Below are 24,399 nucleotides of genomic sequence, written 5' to 3'. Positions count from 1 at the left end.
GTACAAATGTGTATTATAGACTTTATATAGGCCAGTATAGCAAGCATCTCCAGGTTCCCAGAACACAGAGGGAGGGGCAAACAGACCAAAGGTGTAAGAACTGGGTGCATGAATACACGTGCATTATACATATAGACAAAAATGGTAGGAGAAACTTGACTTACCACTTCGGTGGGACGGAAGTATTTTGGGTCCACCTTCACATGTACCACCCCTGTCTCCTGGCAACGGCCAACCTCCTTCTCATCCTTTCCCTCCCACCTGGAAAGAAAGAAATCTTAGCAGGAACTAAGAGTTTCCCACACCTGCTCCAAGATTCAAGCGCCGTGATTACTTCTTGTGTAGTTTGTTTCCTTAAAGTCTCATCCAGACAAAACATGTCACCTGCCTTTTTTCCCCCCCACAAACGAACACATCCTTCACCACATGTCAGTATCTCACAGCACATAAGAGGGGAGGTGAATGACAGGTTAAACATGGGAGGAATCTTTCCAAGACAAGAGACATAGGGTTGGGGTGTCTTATATTGAGGCCTCTCAGGCAAATCTGTGATTTTGACTGCAAAAAGAATACTGATATGTTGACTTACACAATGGTCTTTCCCACACGTCCAAAGGCCCTCTCCACAAACTCCCTCACACTGTGCACCTCCCCTGTTGCTATGATGAAATCCTCGGGCTCCTCCTGTTGCAGCATCAGCCACATAGCCTGAAAGAGACAGACACAGAGACAAAGACAGAGAGGTCAAACTACTGAGAGATCATAAAGACAGTTCGGTGATCCACACTGGACCGTGCCAAACTCAGCCCTGACAGACAGGAAGTGAACCTGCGACCTCTGAGCGGGGCATTCGCCCATACCTCTGCCCTGACGTCACTACAAGGGCTCAGGGGACACATACTGTGGGAAAGGAGGACAGAGCACTCCCACAGGCCCACTGTGTTGCTGGCACACAAAAATGCACACGTGGCCATGAATACACGTGCATTCAGGCCAACAGCGTTGCACAACTGACATACTCTAACAACTCAAAGATATTTTAAGACACATAAAGTGAAAGTAAAGAAGCTGATGAAATTCCTCAAATACAAATGAATTTTCCAAAACCTTATATCCTGACTCGTGTTTACTATTCCTAATTACACTGTGCAGGCAACGTTATTATTAGCTTAGATACCCCAGCGTAACCTATTACTTTAGGTCCCTTAACGGACACGGTGCTATATTAAACAACTAGCGAAGGCGTGGTTCCATAATATTTATGGTGAACTGGAGCCAGCAGGTCAGAGCTGCTGACCCCTGGCACATCCAGCATGATTAGAAGAAACTCGCCAGGGACACAAAGACAGACCAACAGACGCTCATGTCTCCACTCTTTAAAATCACAGAAGAAGACAGAATGAGAGTGACACAGAAGGCCTAGTCGTAATTTTTTCATGTTAAATGCAATTTCTATATAAACAAGACTAAAATCAGTGTGTAATTGAGACTCTATTGTTTCAAATTGTGCTAACTCATTTCAGTTTATTTATTTATTTGCTTCAGATTCTGAACTATTTGAAGAAGAAAAAAATACTGTGAAATTAAACCCAGCTGTTATATTAAGTTGCTATAAACAGTCATGAATGTCATGTATTCTCCGACTCTTCATTATTTCCCCTTCAATAGCTCAACAACTGGGCTTGTAAATATAAAATATATCAGCAGATTAAAATCTCTGACATCTCATCATTTTTTTCTCAGTTCTATGGGTAAAGGGTCACATTTAACACTTACAACTTCCTGTCAGCAGTTTGTTGGCAACGTTTTTGTTTTGCAGTAAAACTAGCGCAGAAAGATGCAAACATTTCTGTGCATTGAAGTTTAAAAGATTGCAAACAGTACAAAGACAAAGGTTAAACTGCTCGATACGATGCTTTGATGAAACAACAAATGAAACGTGCCTCTAGACATTTGGGTGATCACTAAAACCCCTGACATCTCGTGAAGGTAAAACCTTTTAGTGCATCTGTGAAAAGGTTTAAGTTTCAGTGTTCAGTACCCGATTGATTCCAACATGCACTGATACAACCCCAGAAGTACCCCGAAAACCAGTTCGTGGTACTTTTTTCACACAACAGTTTAAAAACTGACACAGTCAAAAGAAAGTCAGTTGTGATACGGAATAGTAATCTTTGCATCAGATTTTCATAGTAATCAAAGTAACAGCGACTGCTAATTTGTTTACAATTCTATGATAATGTCACCAGTAGTGAAAAGAAAAAAAAACAGTCCCGTTTCTCTTACTCTAAATGTTGTGTAGTGCTGTGAGCTTGCATGCTGAACTACTGTATGCACACATTTCTGTGCACTGTTGTGGCATTGTTTAAGCACATGCCTTCTCGCAAACACACCAGCAGTGATGGAATGAACTTCCTCAGGGAGGCGAGGGCCATTCTACCTGAGGATCGTTCAGGGTCACCTGAGCGCTCAACAATGATGACTCCCCTGAGCCTGACCTCTGACCTCTCACCCTCTGGCCTCTGATGAACAAACCAGACTCTCACACGGCTACACAAGACAAAAATTGCAACTCGGCGTGTAACTGACAGCAAAACAAAGCATCCAGGGCGTCATCAGAATATGTTATTCAGTCTGCTGCCACATTTTGGGCCTGTGAAGTTTACAGGAAAATGTAATTCTCTTACAAACGGCTGCTTCTGACAAATCATAAGTAACAAACAAGCAGAAGAGATAACAGAATATTTCATTAGCAGTCCGACAGTTTAAACCTTTTATGTTGTGAACTGCTATGTTTTTCCATGGCTTTGACCACGATTATGCATTATTTGAAAGCAGAAAGCCCCGTGGGTCAAATGGTGTAAACCACTTTAACGTTTTATTACTACAGCAACAACTGCAGATGCAGAGGACCCCGATGTTTTAACAGGAGTCCATAAAGATCAAAACTGTAGTTTTCTAAACTTTCACTGTCTATACAGGCGCATTTATATTCAATCATCAAACAATAAAAAGTTTCAATTCCATTTTTTAAATCTTTTTGAGTCAAAACTAAACTGTTCCATGGATAATGGCATAAATATTGATCATGGATATAAATTGAGCTATGACATTTTTGTGCAATATTCCTGCAGTCTTCTTTTAGCTCCAGCTCCAAAGTGCTCGACGGCATGTTCATAAACACGAAGCACACGAGTCTTGAGTGAAGACGAGTGAAGAGTTTGCTTTTATCCGTTATATCAGTGTATGTTGAAGATCTTTAGACAGCAAAGGCAAACTTAGATGTCAATTTCATTCAGATCTTTCTTTTCTTGTTGTTTTTGCTACATTAAACAGTTTATACAAAATAATTGAGTGTTACCACAAAAGTAGCCAGCATATTACACTACAATATTTTAAATTTATATCAACAATACAGACATGACATCAATCCTGAGAATTTAATCAGAGGTGAGTTCCCAGTCTGCCATTTCCAAAATATGTCAGCGCTTTCCTTTTCGACGTGAGCAGGAATAAGCATCACTGGAAACAGTGGAGTATCAAACACTGACATCTACACTGTAATACTGTTTTGATCATCTGACTGGCTGATTATTTGAACTTGTAATGAAGCAGGCTCATTCCCTTTTCCTGAAAAACCCCACTGATGGATGTGTAGCCTGCAGTAAACTGGATGGCTGTGATGATGGGAATTGGAAACGTAGGTCTGCTTCTCTTGCAGCCAGAGAAAATGTTTACGGCAGGAGCTGAGTGATATGGCCTCTGCTGATTTTTTTTTAACAAGGACATGTAATAAATATTCTGATGTGTATTTTTCTACGTATTGTAGTGGGAATAAAGAAGAATGAAACGGAAGACTGGTTTATTCATCTCAGCCCGTTCAGCGATAACTTCTCGTTCTCGGCCTCTTTACACCCGCTTTCCTTCTTTTACCTTTTACCCTCTTTTTTCCCCTTCTCCCACTCCTCCTCCCTCAGGATCGCTCTGCTTCATTAGCTATCTGATAAACAGCTCAGAGGTTCAGCCCTTCACACTGAACCCGCACCTTCCTGTTCACATGGCCACAGGATGACCCCCCATCACACACTCCACACTTGACTGCAGCTCAGAAACAGCCAGCGACCACTGCGGACCCCTTTACCTGAAACATATTCTGACACACACGAGGGGAAACCGAGCTGACCAACGTTGAAATGTTTTTTTTCTCTATTGTCTCGGAGTTCTAAATTTCTGTTGGAAGTGATATGAAATGTGGATTTCAGTACAGCTCTTGTTGTTATTGTTACTCAATTTGATATCTGTAATTATTAAAATACAAGCCAGATCTGCTTTTCGAGTTATTAAAATACTCTACAATACAAATTTTCCAACAAACTGGATAATATAAAGAGTTCTGGAGAGTAACTTTGCTTCTATATTATGCATAGTTTACTAATGTAATTAGTGAACTAAATGTAATGGCATAACTACTGACACTGCAATCCAAAATTACATGTTCCTGTTTTGATTTACGTTGTTTACTTCTTTTAATTATGTAGATCACGTGACCATATTGAGTTATAATGCATGTTATAGCAAAATTTTATAATCATTTCATTTAAAAAAAAAATCAACACAAATTATTTCCTTTTTTATCTGCTGTTGTTGTATTTTATTTGCTTTGCTTCTTTATCTTGTAAAACAGAGTTCTGTATACATATGATTCAGGAATCAGTAAATCTATTTTATTTATAATTTTATTTTATTTTTTTCTTTTTCTTTTTATTAAAGACTTAAAACCAAACCAGTACTCAGTGTTCAAGATGACTGATAGACTGAAGAGACATTTTTCCAACATAGTCCCAACATGCTGGAGGCCTACAGTAAAAGATGTACTAAAAATTATACATGCAATGCTTTAAAGCTGAATTCAAAGTTTAATATTACATCTTATAATAAAATGCCATCCTTCTGTAGCTGACAGGGAATCACTGAAACTTAAAGCCTGCTTAAAACACTTTGATTTGGAAATGGCCATGAATGCCAAATTAAAATCTGATGAAAAATCTTACACCAATAAAAAAAGTTAACAGGTAAAATATCAATGTATGTAAAATATCTTTGTGCAGATTCAGGCAACTTCAAACAAACATAACTGATTCAATATTAACCGACTCAGCAGTGACCTCAGCAGGGCAGCATCCCCTTAATACGGTAGAAGTTTCGTGGCTTCAGCATTCAACTGCCGTGGCTGCGACTTTCTTTCTTTTTTTCTTCTTACAGTGTGTTATATTTAATCTTTTCCATATGCTCCTGTGAGATAGAACACAGATAGAGCACAACCAAAGGGACTGAGCTGCGGGAAAATCCCTGGTTTAAACCAAAGGCAGCCTGCTGACTCAGAGTACTGAGCACAGGTCACAAAGTGCAATCTCACCACTATGACACCAACTCTCTGCTACTGCTGACTGCCTTTCAATAATATATACGTAGTAATTTGCAATAGCGTCACAGTCTCTGTCGATAAAATATTCTCAGATAGAGAATATCATCTCCAAGCTGGCAGAGAATAAAAGGTTTGTTTTGCTAAACAAGTGTTAAATCCTCAGGCAGAAAACAGATCTTATACTCGATTCCTTGTTTTCCAAAAGTGCCTAAAAAGCATCTTACAACAAACAGAGCACCCAAACCACAACTTAAGTGATGACTTATCTGGACCTCCCTCCTCTGCTGACCCCTCCATCCTCCCTTCTCCCACTCTGCGTCTCGCCTCTCTCCCAGGCTGTTATAGCCACTCCATCTTCCCTCTCTAGCTGCTTGACTCCAGCTGACATGTGGCATGGCTCACAGTGAACACTTAATAGAGCTGCGATTATGGCTGCACAAAGCCATCGGCCCCAGCACACACTTTCCTCCTCATTCAAACATGCAAATGTAAAGCAAAGCCACTTTTTACATGAAAAGCATAAATGCATTCATGAGGGCACTTATTCAAATTATTCCAGAAACACATACAGAGCTTTATAAACAGACTGGTCACACCAATTTCAGTTAGAATATAACATGTTGCGCACTGTGCTGCAGAGAGTTTTGAGAAGCTGCGACTTCATGTCTTCTCAGCTATAGAGCTCGACCAGAGCTGGCTTTTCCAGCTCATTTGGAGCTTAAGAGGTTCTCAGCCCTGTTCCACAACATGCTTGCACAGCTGCCAGACAAGAATGTTAAAGCCTGAAAAGTTAAAAGAAATGCTCTCTTTTCTGGCGTGGACCAAAGTCAAGCCTTGAATTCGAGCAGACACAGCTCCAGTCTGCCGGGCCCACCGCTCTCCACTGATAGTGAGATTAATGACCTGCACTTACTACTATGTTATGATACTATGATACGTCACATTTGAGCTCAAACATGGCCACGTACGTCATAAGTGTGTGTTATCGGCTGGTCTTTTCGGACCCACATCCATCAAGGGCCAGTACTTCCCGGATACAGTGGCAATCATCTACAGCCATCTTGTACTGAGATTAGGCAAATAGTATTGAAATGACGACTTCAGAATGACCCAGGGGCCACTGCTGATACCAGACTGAGGGCAGTTAACCTCTTACTACTGTGGATGTTTATATATGACTATATTTAACATCAAATTCATCATATTTTTCAAAACAATTCAAAAAATAATCTTATTTTGTGTTAAGAACCTTCTTTACTTCACAACAATTCAGAGTAAGACAAATACCAGGGGTTACGTTCGTTAAAGTTTCTACAAAATTCTTCATCAGTACAATTTAAGTCTTCATGACTTTCAAATGAGTCCACTGGTGCTTGTACTTCCTATGTTCATGGTTTTCATATACTTTTTCATAAAGCTGTCATTAAAAGATGCTGCAAATGATAAGACCTTTTTCCCAGTTTCTGCCTTCTATCCTCAATAAACCAGAAATGTTCATTGCCAATGCAGTTTTTCTGCCAGCATTTCAGAAAGTGAATAGAAAAACAGATTTTTGTTTGCCACTCGTCAGCCCCCCACCCCCACTGAGGTGTGAATGTTGCAATGTTGGCTCGTTCACTTCTGCCTAAAATCCAGAATAGTCTAGAGTGGTTCAGTTGTCAATAGTAAAACGTTTTGATTTCACTCTGATTTTTTTCCACTCTTCTCTGACCCCAGAAGGGATTTAACATCATTTTTCTAAGACATTACACATGTCAGAAAATAACTAGAGGGAAGTCTGTGAACAATAGATTATTGAAGTGTTTTTCCATCAGTTTGTGTTCAGAATTGTCTGGTGGCTTCAGAATTGCAGCACAATGATGCACTCCGGCCAGGCTTACTTAGCCAAGAAGTTAGAGTGTATTAGTGCTTATTGCTTTCACAGCCTACAGTTACTTTTTACATTCTTTTGTTCCACCAACAACAATTGCAAATAGTCTTGTGCTCCAAGACATCAGTCACATAGGCCTAGAGACCAGTTGGCAACTACCTGGCAACCACTGGTTGCAAGGGAAAAATTTGTATTGCCCATCTGGCTAGTGAGTGGTTGGTTGCTGGAGGTGCGGTGAAAACTGTGAAACAGGCATGGAGGATTAGAAACTAGTCACTGACCCCAGGTAATCCCAGGTCACTAAGACAAATGCGTATTCCCCAACTAGTTGGTGAGAGGTTTGCATCATTTGCATTTAAAGTAAAAGTTGCAACTTTTGAAACATTGGTTTTAGTGGTAAGGCACAACTTTTATGTTAAAAGTGAATATTCTGTTTCTGGTTTGCATTGCACTTTTTTTTTAAGATTCACTGCTGTTTGGTGGTTAGTTACAAAGTCTTTGCCCACAAATCGACGTCTTTAATGCAAGCTACAAGTAATAAAAGCAATCACTGGGAGGTTTTTTGGGCAGTAATCTTTTTAAGACCAACTTCACCCAAATACAGCCAGAAGCCTCCAGCAACTAGCTGCCAATTGGTTGGGGAATCCACATTTTTCTAGAATCCAGACATGTCAGGAGGTCCCTGACCGGTCTCTAGGCCCGGGTGACTGAGGCCTAATTTAATCCAAACTGATGTTACATGTAAGCATTTTGATGATTCAAATATATTTCGTAATGCTCAAGAACATACAGCCGATGCTGTTTTTTGTATTCACGTCTTATATGTATATTTGTAACTAAACCACAACCACTAACTCGCAACCACTTGACAAGTGTGTATATGTTTGTCTATTAAATAAAACATTCCTGTGAATGTGTTCTACAGCATTCCATAATGGTGTAGATGATTCCAAAGAACTGTGGCTTCCTCTGAAAGATACACCCGAAATCACCCTTTTATTCTTTGTGCATCATTGCTGTAAAACACATTACCTTGCATGTTTACACCCTCCCCAACGGCCCCGACAAAGTGTTTAGAGCTGTCAATATGCAAGTGACTCATAAACAAAGAGTCCTCCTTGCTTCTCTAAACGGCGTATCACATAACAATTCCTGACGGCACAGCAATGACACACAGTCCATGCCTGTACAAACATTTTAAAAGCCAAATAAGCAATGCAAGGAAGAGAAGCAGATACAACTCTGCAGGATTATGTGTCGTCTGCAGCATTAACTAAAGGTAGCATTTGACACTTTTCCTTCTAAATCTGTTGAAAGCAGGTCAGACTCACTGACTTATAAATCAGATAAATTTCATGATCAATATTGGGAAGTAGTTTTATTTATTTATTTGTTTAACACCTGTACAAAAGGCCAGCCAGTTCGCAGAACTCACGAACGGAGCCGCATCTGCGGAGTAAGATATCAGCATACGGCTGCCGTTTAGCCAATGAGCGGTGAGGCAACCCATTCTCTTCACCAATCAGAAGACACAATTCTACCTCATCATTACGCACATGTCGACGCAGAGAGTTCGGTCGGAGCTGCAGGTGGGAAGAGTCAGCAGAGTTTTACTCACCGTGTGGATTTTCATTCCTCTAATGCTGTTAGCGGTGTGCGTCCATGAGACTGTAAGTTTCTGTGTTTTATCGTGTTTGTTCTTTGCTGCGGCCATTATCCTCCCTTGTTTAATCCTTGGCGCACACTTTGTTTACCGATTGTTACTGCCGTTTACTGCGAAGCAGCCTCTGCCGTGCGGTCATTAAGGGACCGTCACTAATTTCTCATGTTAGCTCTAATGTAAAGTGCCTAGTTAGGATTTATGTAAATAGTAAAATTAGCATTTGTTGACACTCCCTTATTTTGGTTGAATGTTCCACTATCCAGTATTGTTTGTATTGTTGTATTACACATTTAATTCACTCTGTTCACCTAATTATGGAAGACTTTTATGTTCTTTCCAACAGAAACCACACCATCACTCACCACACGGCATATAGCATTTTACAGTCTGTTAAATCCCCTCACTCACATTATGGATGTGTGCTTCGGATTCTTGCTAAATAAATGAGTGAACGACAGATACCTGAGTGGCAGTGGATTTTGTGGATATGCCATCTGTTCTTATCGGACAACCCTGTTGAGATTGTGGATTCTTAGAGTCAGCACCTTATCATCTACATCAGTCATAGTCAGGAGGTCAAGTCCATCCCACTTACAGTGACCTCCTCCATTACATGGTCCTTCGAGCCGGAGTTACAGTTTCACAGGCAAGATGGCTTTCTCATCCACTCCTCGTCCTCGTCGCGATGGTCATCGGCCTCGTTACCTCGATGACTTCTTGGTGCAGTTGCCAAGGAGATCACTACCACAGGTGCATGTGTCGCACAACCAGTCCCCTGATGACCATGGGGCACATCCCAACACCTCAGCCACTCCAGCTGACCAGACTTCTCAGCATGGCACCTCAGACGTGGTATTATCAGCACTGAGAGAAATGCAGGAAGATAATAATCAGCTCAGACGAGAGGTTCAGACTCTGCTTGGTGCCCTCTCTCTCCGGTCCTCAGCCCTCCAGACGTCACCAGCTCCCCAACCTTCTGCATTAAGCCCCAGTACCCAGGACCAGAGGCAGTCCTTGTGGACTGATTCCATGCCTCAGTCTCCTCATCCTGACCATGCCTCCAGACACTACCCACACACGGTACGTTCCTTTCACATACCAGAGGATGACATACAGGATTTACCTTGGCCAGAGGCATCACTTCCACTTGATCCTCAGAGTGCTGAGCCATTCCCTGTTCCACCACCTCCGGTATCAGAAATTCCTGCTAGTGCAGCAGCCTCAGGTCCTTTCAGATGTACGTCACCTTATCAGTACAGTCAACTTCCTGTGACTGAACAGGTCGGGAAAATTAACGTGAAGGACGAGTATGGGCCTGGAGCATGTGTGAAGAGGCAGGTCACCCCTGAATATGCAGAGCCATACACCTTTCAGCGCCAACAACCAGAAAGCTTCCGGGAGATGACTGGGGACCCGCCTCGCTGGCCGCCAACTGATTCCAAAGCCTGGAGGAAATATGGTCAGCACGAACCTCTACCAAGTACAGAGACCGTGTACCGGGGACCAACACCACACATTCCATACTTCACGTCTGATGACCCCAGCCAGTTCGCTCGTTTGCGAATGGCCCTTGACAATATCCTGCCTCACGATGCAACTGAACGTTTCAAGTACCAGATCCTAGTCGATCACCTCAAGTTGGAAGACGCCCTCCTTATTGCCGATTCCTACAGCAATAGTCGCTATCCATACAGCCAGACCATGTCATCCCTGATAGAGCTGTATGGTCAACCTCACAAACTTGCCCTGCAGCGGATCACTGACGTGTTGTCAGAGTCTCCGGTGCGAAGTGGTGACAGCCGAGCGTTCCGTCTTTTCGCCCTGAAAGTGAGGGCTCTCGTGGGAATGTTAGAACAGCTTGGGAAAGAGGGGAGAGCAGAACTAGAGTGTGGGTCACACGTCACCAGACTGCTGTCCAAACTGCCACACAGTCTTCGAGCGCAGTTTAAGCGGTTCATCAATCCTCTTCAGACACCCATCCCAACCTTAGCAGATTTGGCAGAGTGGCTTGAATATGAAGTCTGCATCCAAGATGATGATGTGTATTTCCATCATCATCAGCAACCTCGAGAGCCACGTGTGGATCGTGGGAAGGGTGCCAGACCCAAGCAGAGATCTGCAGCGGCAACCACAACCGTCTTATTGGGCTACGACCCTCCTGCTAAAGGCCCAGAGCCTCCAAAACAGGCATCACGTCCAGTTTCCAAATTGGGGAAGCCAAAGAAATTCTGCCCCTTCTGTAATAATCTTCAGCACTATTTCAATCAGTGCACAGATTTCAAGAAGCTCAATATAGAGCAGAAGTTGTCTTGGATTCAGACAGGCAAGCGGTGCTGGAGATGTGGAAGGGACCATCCAGAGGCGCAATGCTACCTGAAAGCTAGATGCCAGCAATGCAATCAGGTGCATTTGGAGACACTCCATGAGATTAATGCATCGCGATCCACTAGTTCTGACAGACCGGCGGAGGAAGCTGTCCAACCCGTCACGTACTACGTTGATCCAACATGGGGGACCAGCTGTGTGCTACTGAAAATGGTCAGGGTGTGCCTCTATAATGGCAAAATGAAGCTAGAGACATATGCCATCCTAGATGATGGGTCAGAGCGCACAATCCTTCTTCACAGTGCTGCCCAAGAGCTGGGCCTTCAGGGAAAGAGGGAGGAGTTGGCGCTCCGAACCATCCGACAAGATATTAGAACGGTGGAAGGACATTCCATTTCCTTCTCTATAGCCTCCGCCACTGACCCTCGGAGACGGTTCCGGATCCAAAGAGCATTCACTGCCACTGAGCTTGGGCTTGCCAAACACTCACATCCAGCTGATGCACTGCAAAGGTCCTACCGCCACCTGCGAAGTCTTCCACTTCATTCGTTCCACCAAGCTCAACCATTATTGCTGATTGGCTCTGACTACCCACATCTCCTGACTCCAATAGAGCCTGTCCATCTGGGTCCACGGGGAGGACCAGCTGCACTCAAGACACGGCTGGGTTGGACTCTGCAGGGTCCAGCCAAGGTTCTTCTACATCAAGCCTCCACTCCTCAGTGTCTACTCACAAGCACCCTGACTCCCAGTGCTGAACTTCTCAGTAATGTAGCCAAGCTCTGGCAGATGGATGTTCTCCCATACCAGAATGAGAAGGTGGCCACACGTTCAAAACAGGATACCATGGCTGTCAAGATGCTAGAGGAGAAGACCATTAGAGTGGAGGTGGATGGTATCAACCGGTATGCCACCCCGTTGCTGTGGAAAGAGGAACCAGTCCCGCTTCATTCCACTAAGGACTCTGTCTTGGGTCACCTGCGAGCTACGGAGAAGCGCCTCCTGAAGACGCCTGTACAAGCAGCCACCTATAACCAGGAAATTCAGAAGCTGGTGGATGCAAGCTATGTGAGTAAACTGACCATCGCAGACATGGAGATGGATGGTAGCACCTGGTACATACCACACCACATGGTTCAGCATAATGGCAAGGATCGCGTTGTCTTCAACTGTTCTTTCGTGCACAATGGTAACAGCCTGAATCAGCATCTCCTACCTGGTCCTACCCTGGGCTCGACGCTCCTGGGTGTGTTACTTCGCTTCCGGGAGTATCCCATTGCAGTGAGCAGTGACATCAAGGGGATGTTTCATCAGGTCCGCCTCTTGACTCAGGACAAGCCCTTCCTCCGGTTCCTCTGGAGAGATATGGATCGCACGAGGCAACCAGAGGTTTACGAATGGCAAGTGTTGCCTTTCGGGACGACATGCAGTCCCTGCTGTGCCACCTATGCTCTGCAGCGGCACGTTCTGGATCACAGCAGCCCCAGCGAGGATACCCGTCACACAGTGGAGAAATGTTTCTATGTTGACAATCTCCTCCAGAGCTTCGCATCATTTCCCGAAGCCCAGCAACTGGTTAACAAAATCCAGCAGTTGCTGCTCACCGGTGGCTTCGAATTACGACAGTGGGCTTCCAACTACCCAGAACTCATCAGTCATATGCCACCTGGATCAGTCTCACAGAGCAGTGAACTGTGGTTTTCCCCCGATGGGACTGATGTACCAGAGCGGACTCTGGGCCTGCAATGGCACTGTCAGTCTGACGAGCTCAGATATCAGATTCGGCACACTGAGCAGTTGGTGGAGCCCACAATGCGCAACATCTATCGGGTTCTGGCCAAGCAGTATGATCCGCTTGGCCTTCTCATTCCTTACACCACTCGGGCCAAAATCCTGGTGCAGCATCTCTGGAGGAAAAGGAGAGACTGGGATGATCCAAATCTGCCAATCGACCTGCTGCAGCTGTGGCATGCATGGGAAAGTGAATTGATTCAGCTCCCTGATGTCTCCCTGCCACGTTGTTACGTGCAGCCAGAGACAGACCCATCCCTTTGCAAGCAGAGCATCCACATCTTCTCCGATGCATCTGAGAAGGCATATGGAGCTGTAGCCTACCTTCGGACAGAAGATCATATGGGGGGAATCCAGGTAGCCTTCCTAGCTGCCCGATCTCGAGTTGCTCCCGTCCGTCAACAGTCCATTCCGAGGTTGGAGCTCTGTGCTGCTCATGTGGGAGCCCAGCTTGCTGCCGTCCTCAAGAGGGAACTCACCCTTCATATCTCAAGCATTGTCTATTGGACCGACTCCACTACAGTCCTGAACTGGCTCCAGTCCCAATCCTGCCGCTACAAGATCTTTGTGGGCTCTAGAGTTGCAGATATTCAAGAGCTAACTGAAGGGAGCCTGTGGAGATATGTCAGATCAGGCGACAATCCTGCCGACGACATCACTCGAGGATTACGGCTCTCACAGCTCACCTCTCATCATCGGTGGCGCCGGGGCCCACCTTTTCTCTGGCAGGCGGCATCATACTGCCCGGAGCTCCCGAACCACGTTTCCCTTGATGATTCATCAGAGCTGCGGAAGGAGAGCTTCTGTGGGAACATCACCAGAATACCTGATCCACATCTACCTGATGTTGGTTCTTTCAGTGGCTACCAGACCTTGCTGGAAGCTTACGTTCGAGCTGTCCATGGGACAGCTGCTGACTCGCCACCCACGGCAGAGGATTACAGGCAAGCGGAGTTAGCACTCCTCCGGAAGGTACAGGAAGACAGTTTCCCTGAAGATTTTGTTCGGCTGTCATCTCACAAACCGGTAGCTGCCAGCAGTCGCCTACTTGCCTTAGCTCCTGAGTATGACCCAGAGGCTCAACTGATTCGGGTAGGGGGGCGGCTTCGCAGATGTGAAACCCTCAGTCAAGACATCTTGCATCCTGTCGTTCTTGACCCTCAGCATCCTATCACAAAGCTCATCGTCCAGGATTGCGATCGCCAGCTTGCTCACCCGGGCTCCGAGAGGGTCTTTGCTGAGCTCCGGCGCAGATTCTGGATACTTCGAGGACGAGAGGCCGTCCGGAAGCACCAGTACAACTGTCCTGAATGCAGGAGGTGGCGCAGCCAGCCGGTCATTCCCAAGATGGCTGACCTTCCATTATCCAGTTTAAGACTTCATCGCCCAGCCTTCTATTCAACTGGGGTGGATTGCTTTGGCCCATACCTTGTCAAGATGGGGCGGCGTACAGAGAAACGGTGGGGGATCATCTTCAAATGCCTAACGACCCACGCAGTCTACCTTGATCTGCTTGCCAGCATGGACACTGACTCATTCCTGATGGGACTGCGTCGTTTCATCTCGAGACGTGGGAAGCCCTTCGAACTGCTGTCGGATCAAGGTACCAACTTCAGAGGTGGTAGCTCTGAACTCCAGGAGGCTTTCAACGCACTCGGCCCAGCTCTGAAGTCACAGTTGGCCAGCCAGCAGATTCATTTTCGTTTCAACCCTCCACAGGCTCCACATTTTGGTGGTTCCTGGGAACGGGAGATTCGTTCCATCAAGTCTGCGCTGCATACCATTCTCGGCTCGCAGCATGTCACCGAGGAAGTCTTTAGGACGATACTCAGCGAGGTAGAGAGCATCATCAACTCTAAGCCGCTAGGTTATGTCTCCTCAGACGTAGCAGACGTTGATCCGATCACTCCCAACATGTTGTTGATGGGGCGGCCTGATTCCGGTATGCCACAGGTCGTCTACCCAGAAGCCGAACTCCTGAGCCGTCGTAGGTGGAGACAATGTCAAGCCTTGGCGGATCAATTCTGGATCCACTACATCCGGAATTATCTACCTTCACTCCAGATGCGGCACAAATGGCAGCAGGAAAGAGATGAGTTGACTGTTGGCACTATCGTTCTCATTGTGGACCAGCAGCTCCCTCGTGCCCTATGGCCAGTTGGTAAGGTCAGCCAAGTAATCCCTGGAGCAGATGGCAGGGTTCGAACCGTTCAGATACAGGTTGGAGACAAGACATATACACGATCAGTGGGACGACTTATCAGACTTCCAGCTCTTCCACCGGAGTCTACTGCCTGACCTTCCTAAGTGAAGTGCACCTTTGCTCCGCAAAGTTGGGGGCGGCTGTACAAAAGGCCAGCCAGTTCGCAGAACTCACGAACGGAGCCGCATCTGCGGAGTAAGATATCAGCATACGGCTGCCGTTTAGCCAATGAGCGGTGAGGCAACCCATTCTCTTCACCAATCAGAAGACACAATTCTACCTCATCATTACGCACATGTCGACGCAGAGAGTTCGGTCGGAGCTGCAGGTGGGAAGAGTCAGCAGAGTTTTACTCACCGTGTGGATTTTCATTCCTCTAATGCTGTTAGCGGTGTGCGTCCATGAGACTGTAAGTTTCTGTGTTTTATCGTGTTTGTTCTTTGCTGCGGCCATTATCCTCCCTTGTTTAATCCTTGGCGCACACTTTGTTTACCGATTGTTACTGCCGTTTACTGCGAAGCAGCCTCTGCCGTGCGGTCATTAAGGGACCGTCACTAATTTCTCATGTTAGCTCTAATGTAAAGTGCCTAGTTAGGATTTATGTAAATAGTAAAATTAGCATTTGTTGACACTCCCTTATTTTGGTTGAATGTTCCACTATCCAGTATTGTTTGTATTGTTGTATTACACATTTAATTCACTCTGTTCACCTAATTATGGAAGACTTTTATGTTCTTTCCAACAGAAACCACACCATCACTCACCACACGGCATATAGCATTTTACAGTCTGTTAAATCCCCTCACTCACATTATGGATGTGTGCTTCGGATTCTTGCTAAATAAATGAGTGAACGACAGATACCTGAGTGGCAGTGGATTTTGTGGATATGCCATCTGTTCTTATCGGACAACCCTGTTGAGATTGTGGATTCTTAGAGTCAGCACCTTATCATCTACATCAGTCATAGTCAGGAGGTCAAGTCCATCCCACTTACAGTGACCTCCTCCATTACAACACCTTTGTTAAAAACTTGCACTCATAAACCAATCTCTACCTGATAAATTCAAATAACACCTAGCTCTGCTTTTGAAAAGGGACAGAGGGGTTTATGAAAATTTTTAAACCGTTTTTAAATTAACAACTTAACAACGGAATATTGAAAATGAATCAATTATATACATAACTGAAATTAGATAAAGCATTGAGCTCTCTCAGGTAGGGATGGGTATCGAAAACCGGTTCTTGTTGAGAACCGGTTCCCACTGTTTCAATTCCTTGGAATTGTTTGCCATTTTTGCAAACGATTCCCTTATCGATTCCAGTCGCCCCGAATCACGTCACCACGTTGCGGAGCGTCATTTACCTGGCAGGAAACATGGTGCCTAAGCGGCTCAAACGCTCAAAAGTTTGGTTATACTTTAGGAGAACGGATGACAAAAGGGCAACTTGCAATACTTGAAAAGTAAATATTTCATTTAAGGGAGGAAACACTACGAATATGCAAAAGCATTTGCTGACAAAACACGTGATAACCTTAAATGAATGTCGTGTTTTTAATTCCGCTCCGGACTCGTGAATCTCAACCCAGCAGCAGCGGTAACGTTTGCACGTCCTCTCCCGTTAATGCGGCAGGTAAATAATCAACTAAGAGTGCATATTTATGTTAGCGCGATCTGCCTTATTACAAAACCTGCCATTACTGTGCATTTAGGTGACCATGATGAGACAGACAGAGTCTGGCTCAGATGCTGGCAGTTCTCCCTGCAGTCTACCGGTAGCGTCTCCTTTCAGGCCAGGATAGACGAATGTCACCGAGCAGTGACTAAGTTTGTGGTAAAAGGCTTGAACCCATTTGCCACAGCAGATGCCCCGATTTTCGGTAAGTGAATGTGTTTAATTGTCGGCAGGGACATTACTGGATATTCTTGTGTAATTGCTACAGAATAATTTATGTTACACTTTGTTATTGCTACAGAAGAATATTTATTTTATTATTTTACATTTAAAAATTTTTTTCCTGGGGACCCTGTGACACCCCATTGAAGAGCCGTAGGCTGTGGATCTCTTATCTCACTGTTGGGTTTGTAAGACCATGTTACTCTTGTTCAAAGAGAAGATATAAAACAGTTGTAAGCTAATCGACCTTAGTGTTCTCCTTTTTAAAAAAAAAAAAAAGAATCGATAAGAGAATCGATAAAGAATCGAATCGTTAAACAGAATCGAAAATGGAATCGGAATCGTGAAAATCTTATCAATACCCATCCCTACTCTCAGGTTATCCTGCAACTGTCACTGGACAACCATTGTTGGGGGTCTAAATAGGTTCAGGTTTAACTCATGACTTTCACTGGGTCACTTGAAGGACTTGACAGAGTCGTCCCCAGTAAATTTCACTGCTGTCTTGGCCTTGTGTTTTGGACCCTTGTCTGTGGCAATGCCTGAGGTTCTGAGGACTATGCAGCAAGTTTTTATTAAAACATCTCTGTACCTGACTATTCTCTCTTTCCCAGTCACAGAAAAACAAATCCAAAGCATGATTCTGCCAATGCCACATTTCTTCAGGAAAGGCTTCTGTCAGGGCACTAAGCCCAGATCAGTGGGAAATAAATCTTTCATTTTTGAAAGATAGCAGACTAAGAATCCTGGGTATTTTCCATTTGCACTTGTTTCATATCATGTAATGTTCAACGTGTGTAGCTTCATGTTTTTTCTATACGTGGCAGAATTTGGTTCAAATCTGCTCTAAATATGAAGTGAAGTGTATATAAATAAGGAAACCTTAACAGTAGCTAACAAACTATATATAAAAGTTACATCCTTTTGATGACTGTGAAAGTCAGGATTATTTCATGCAATTATGTTGAATGAAACAGTGTTTCCTTTGCCACCACTTAGTTACAGCACTACTCATAACAGAATTACTTTGCACACTGGCAACTGGTAATCATCCTTAACAACATAACACAAAAAACTCATAAGGCTCTGAAGCTGGACATGAAGAGACATTCAGTCTGCGACTCTGTGACTAAGTCCTGCCGCACGCTGTAGAACAAGTACAGATAAACCAGCTGGTAAAAATAACATTTAAATGAATCTCTTTTTAGCACATTAGACGTGCTCTTTGAGACAGCCATGGACCAGATATCAAATTAGAATGCAGACTAAATGCACTGAAATGGAGACTGGTGGGCCAACATTCCTCACGTTCCTGAGCATCGAAGTTTCATCTAACGTGTTTTCATTTCCAACATATTTTATGTGACTTAACTTAGATATGTTTCACTTTTCTCTCTCAATCTGTCTTTATCTGAAAATCCCCAAATGTCTTCTCGTGAGTCAGTAAAGGGCAGGGGAGGATTTGACAGAACCGTGAACCAGTCCAGACCATACTTGGCTGAACCAAACGAATTTAGGTTAGACCCGGACAGGCCAAATGAGGTAAACGCAGGGACAGACCAGGCATTAGCAGCCTCAACATAACTGCTTTCCAACCGTTTTGTGCCTAAATGCAAGTAAGAACTTCAATCATTCAATTTAGGGCTACATTTTCACACATACACTGATACACACACAGACATGCTAGTACACAACTTTCCCAGGCTCCACCATCACATCGTCCAAATGGCTGCTATGGAGCTGTGATTTTTAGCAGAGCAGCTTCTTTTATTTTTTTCAAAATTGTTCTATTTTTTTTTTTTTTTTTTTTTATAAATCCAAGATTCCTATTTTTAGGCATGGCTGAAATTATTAACCCTCCTACCCCCTTTACACACACACTCATTCTTCATTCTCCTCCCCCTTTCTCCCCCCTCCTTCCCGCTTGTCTCTCCTGTTGTATTTTGACCAAAAAAGTCAGAGACTTTAATGTTTTTCCCTGTCAGACACAGGCTGTCTGGACGTTAAGTTGAAGACAGAAGAGGCTATATTTGCAGTCTGACCTCACTCTGAACGCAAGCACACAGACACCCACACACACACGTGCACACACACACACACACACACACACAGAGTTTTAACATGGTCAGGGATGACGCAGGGACAACCGCACCTCTGCGTTGTCAGTTTCATTCTGTCCATTTTGCTGCTGGACGGGCCTCGCATCAGTGGTCAGCCTCAGTGGATGCTCTTTCACAGACAACATCCTGTTAACCCAGAGGCCACAAAATTTCAGTTGATAGAAAAAAAGTTGAAAACATTTTATTTTGTTGATTCCTGGGTGTTGCTTCTGGAAGCTCCACAAGTGCTCGAGCCCATATCTAAGATTAACAGAACTCGTAGGGAATGCGTTTAACTCTATGTCCCCCCTGCATTCAAAAGCTGCTGTAACTTGAATTTGTAAAAAGATGAGTGGCATTGCCCAAATATCCTTCACTTGATGGAAAATGAAGAAAAAAGTGAGGAAATACAAATCTCCTCACTGTGCCACATGTCCATACGTTACAATTAAAGACATAAAAACTCAAAAATTCCATTCATGGTTGAAGGATGTGTCCCTTATTCTTGGAAAATGATACAAGATGTAATTTTCCAGATTCCTGTCATCACACTGAGGCTGCTGGGGGTCGCATCATTATGTTGTACAGACAATAATGCTCCTTTTGCTTTTCACTTGACTTTTTAAACTCTTTTTTTCACCACTATAATAAGTTAATCACATTCACTTAAACATGTGCATTTACTCTTATTCTGTGAGCTTTTGACTGTAACAAAATCCTTACGAAATAAAACAAGCTGAACATCTGAAGTCTCTAAAAACTTTTTAGTGCACTCAATTGTTACTGAGGACTCTAAATGTGTTTTTAGCCTATAAATAGTAGATTTAATCCACCGGCACCAATAAAAACTTGTATTCATTCACATGTGGCATTAACGCTTTCTCCATATGGTGACATATGACTTTATTTAGATAAAAACCTGAATCACTGATGATGCTAACAGTGACAATGGACATTTGTGTGTGTGTGTGTGCACGCGCGTTTGTGTGTGATTTATTCTTCTGTGTGAAAGGACGTTGTATGCCGCAAATCTATCAAAATTATATTTTATTGTAGTCAAACAGTGAGGCTGCCTTCTAGGAAAATGAAATTCCTTCAGCCATCTCATATTGATAAACCAATCCATCAATCAAACCGGCACCCATTCCTTTGAAATTATCAGTGGGTTTGTATATCTAAACATAGACACAAGCATGGGGAAGTCCACACACACACTTGAACTTGGCTATGACCTCTGGCTGTATGAGCAGTTAAACAGTCTTTCCATGTTTTCACCACAGGAATGGACAGGGGTCTCATAAAGAGTGTCATTCACTATTTAAGTCTCAAATTCACACACATATACATAGTAAACTAAATTGTCCATGCATGCACGCACACACACACACACACACACACACACACACACACACACACACACACACACACACACACACACGCGCACAGGTTGGGCAAAGCACCATGTAATGCAGACAGAGCTGCTGATTCTCGGAGTTTAGCGATAGCGTCACTTTTACACCGTGAGAACCCGAGAAACACATTTCTCAAAGGAGCCCTCTCATTCGATGTGGGTGTGTTACCATTTTTGGGGAGAAAAAGGGGGATAGCAACACAGACACACATATCCACACAGACATGAGTTAAGTAATGTTAAATATAGCAGTTGAATGCTAATCTGTTATAGCTGGGTTATGAATAGGCAGTGTGCAGAGGCTACAGAGGATGTGAACCACGTTTAAAATAGTTAAAAGGTTTAAAATAGTTGCTTCAGATTTTCTGCTCTTTATTTAACTGACTTTAACTCAGAATTGCACACAGTAAAAAAGATGCATGTGAATGTGCATCCTGTCAGAGAGAAGGCATCAGCAGCTAGAGGCGGAGTGATGTTAGGCCAGAAAAGTTCTCTCTTTATTCAGCTCCCTCTGACGAGGCAGGAAGAAAAACAAACATAAGCATGGGTAGGACGACCGCTGCCTCACAGCGTAACAAACAAGCTTATTGATTATATTTATTTCTATATCTCTCACCATACACCGCAATATCCAAGCAGAATGTCACAGCAGATTCTTGGGAGCGAGGGTAAAATCTACAGTGACGGAATAAAGTGGACGCACGGTGGCTTACGATGATGCTGCAAAGTTAACAAATTCTTGTTTTTCAGCATTTAAATGTCAAATATTCCCATTCAGTTTCTAAAATGTGAGGCTTTGTCTCTTTTATATATGTGAAGAAAACACAATTTCTAAACATCACATGACTAATTTTTCAGTATCTGTTAAGAAGAACAGGAAAAAGAAATGAGAGCATGATAATACCAAAAAACGTTTAGTTCCATCCATAAATTCTAAGAACTGCATTGTTTTTAGTTTTTGAGACCTATTTTAAAAAAGGGGGGTAAGGGCCTGAGAGTATGTGAAGTGGAGATAAACGTGACACAGGAAGCTAATTTTGTGTATTTCATGTTATCAGGAATTGTGGGATGTCACTGGCTGCAACAGTCTGATCGTAGGCGGTAGATGCAATTTATGGTAGTTGGAATATTTTTAGTCTTTCCATGAAATCTGAAAAGAGATAATTCCATGGGAATTTGGACTCAGACGGATCAGTTAAAAATGAGAGACGTTTGTCAACCTAAATGACAAGAAGGAAAGAGTGAGGCAGAAATGTAATGAAAGTTATTAACAAGCATGAGGAGATATCCTTTAACCTTCCTGCAATGTTTAAGGCAGAAATCAGAAGACAAGAGGTTAGTAAGTGGGCGGTGAGGAAACTGTACGGGTGTTTGCGAATTGAATTGCCAGACTTCCTCGACTGTTTGAATTTGAACTCATGACCCCCGACCTTGGGGGGCTGAAAACAGAAGCTGAACTGCAAGAAAGAGACTGTTTACAGTGTAAACAGGCCTGAACACAGATTGTGCTCCTACATGCTGCCCTGCTTTTAATCTGTCACCCGGAACAATGGTCACTTTCCCCTTCAAAGCTGTTATGTGTGTGAAGGCATGTGTCAATGCTGGACCACGTCTCTGTGCCTAAAACGCATTTCAAGCTACAGTGATCTCATCGGAGATACTATCAGCCTGTTTACCGTTCCTACGCTCCTCTGTGGCTACTACACTTGCACAAATTGGACAATGAAGAGCAGGTGTGTGCATGAGATACCAAACTCTGTGTGTTTGAGACAAAGGTCGGTGATTATTGTAAAATCCCTACTGCAGGTGGAAGAGCAACTCTCCTGCTGAAAAGCAGGCAACAGACAGAAATACAGACTGAACAATTTAATGGTGTTTTGTCACATGTTTAAAAATGTTGTTAGTATATTTAAAGAAGGGCAGAGGCCAACCGTCATGTTGGATTAGGCATCAAGCATTTTTAAAGGCAATTCTTATACAGAAACATTTTTTGTAATGTTAAGTGAACATCACTTAACAGTTTTACTTTTTTATTTTAGTGTCAACAGTAGAAAATAGTGACACACACCACCCATACATTATTGTGTTTCACGCCTTCTTTCTGCACTGCAGCAACCTGTGCAGTCATACTGAAGCATCTGCCTAATAATCTGTGCAGTGGGTTATTGTGTATTGACAGACACTGACATTTTCCATCAGCATCAGCAGCAGTATTGATTATAATGATTGCTGTAAAAATAACAAAAAAATGTAGAAGTAACAAACATTTTGGATGGAAGCAATGCAGGACCCATGTCCATTTGTCAGCTATGTCCACTTGTCATTTTGGAATTTTTGAGCAGTTCTGCCATACCCAACAAAAAATTCACCAGTCACATTTGTGTAGAAACTATGGGTTGACCGTGGTTATGTCCAGGTGACCAATACAATCGCAAGGATGTTTTTGGTTCACCACCCTTTGTGTGACCAGCTTCACTCAGGAACCTACAGTGAATTCCTGTGAACTGAAGGGGAATACACATTTTTCCCTAGTGACAGGAGATTGCCAGGCAGTTGCTGACTGGTCTCTAGGCCCATGTCAGTGAGGCCTAATCCCTGAATTATGCTTCAGCAGGAAATCTATGTTGTAACTTACTTTGTAACCAGAAACTTTCCCTAACCCTACTCCCTAACCTTCCACGTCAGTCAGACTCATTGTGGGCTGAAGCTTTAGTTGCATTTCTCGAGAAGTGCACATCATGTTATGCAATGAGTCTGATTGGCATGGAAGGTTATGGAGAAGGGTTAACAAGGGCTCTGGCTACATAGTGAGTTACCACACACTTTATGTATAACTGAGCAAGTAGTTTTTAGAGCTTCCAAATAATGACACCATAGTTATCCTGCAAAATAGAGAATGTGCCAAATGAAAGAATAATAATTAAAAGAATATCGCTGAAGCTAATCTGTGGTTTTGGAAAAATAAAAATCTGTGTTCTGTCAAATGAGTAGTTTGTCTTATCTGCATGAACTGAGACAACACTGATAAGGGAGTGGGTGACAGAGAAATTCAGCGAAAGATCATTGGGGGGTGGGGGGGGGGGGGTCTTCGGGGACAGCTGGGAAACTGCACATTCATCATTTTTGCAAAACACAAAATGGGCACAACATAATATTTTAAAAACAGATAAAATCCCCTCCATCCTCCACGCTCTTTATCTCTCTTTTAAGTGCCTGTTGATTCATTAATGTTATCTGACCACCACAGCAGGGGTGAAGGGAGGGAGGGCGGCCCGAAAGGCACACACAAAAACACATTCACTATTTCCTGAAGCACAGTGGCACACACCGCAGTTTCCTGTGGGAATTTTTCAAATCGGCTATCTACTTTCACCTGCTGCTACTGACAGACTCATCGTCCGGCTAACGTCATCAGAACATGAGTATTTCACATAGAAATATGTAACACAAAAAAACTGACACACAGTTAAAGTTGATCAGTTACATTCTGACACCACATCTGAACTGGTGTCTCAGGCACTTGCTAAGAGACTAATCACAACTGTTGTATCTGGCACTTTTTACATTTTAGCTTTGAACAGCAGTACAACAGCTTGGTGCTGCGCTCGCTAGCTTGTTTGGGTTTTCAACGTGAACTCACATGCTTGATGCTTAACATGCTAACAAAAGAGACTGTTCCCAAAAAAATTGGATGCTCTGTACAGTGTAACTAA

The 24,399-nt window shown here is 43.5% G+C and overlaps 1 protein-coding gene across 1 annotated transcript in view; it reads right to left on the bottom strand.

Annotated features, from left to right (window-relative positions):
- The window catches only part of gmds (GDP-mannose 4,6-dehydratase), a 197,046-nt gene that overhangs the window by 39,101 nt on the left and 133,546 nt on the right, over positions 1–24,399 (bottom strand). Inside the window, exons 8-9 of the mRNA XM_086269528.1 lie at positions 590–708; positions 165–261 (exon numbers count right to left, since the gene is read on the bottom strand). Of these exons, the coding sequence (XP_086125654.1) occupies positions 165–261; positions 590–708 (216 nt within the window). The remainder of the gene's footprint in view (positions 1–164; positions 262–589; positions 709–24,399) is intronic.

This window comes from Aulonocara sp. 'chitande type north' Nkhata Bay, linkage group LG17 (assembly GCF_057382095.1).
Source record: "Aulonocara sp. 'chitande type north' Nkhata Bay isolate Kocher_YH1m ecotype deep benthic linkage group LG17, A_spYH_male_GT1.1, whole genome shotgun sequence".
Taxonomy (NCBI): domain Eukaryota; kingdom Metazoa; phylum Chordata; class Actinopteri; order Cichliformes; family Cichlidae; genus Aulonocara; species Aulonocara sp. 'chitande type north' Nkhata Bay.
Note: the sequence above shows the minus strand (reverse complement) of the source record. Positions and strands in the feature narration are given on the sequence as shown.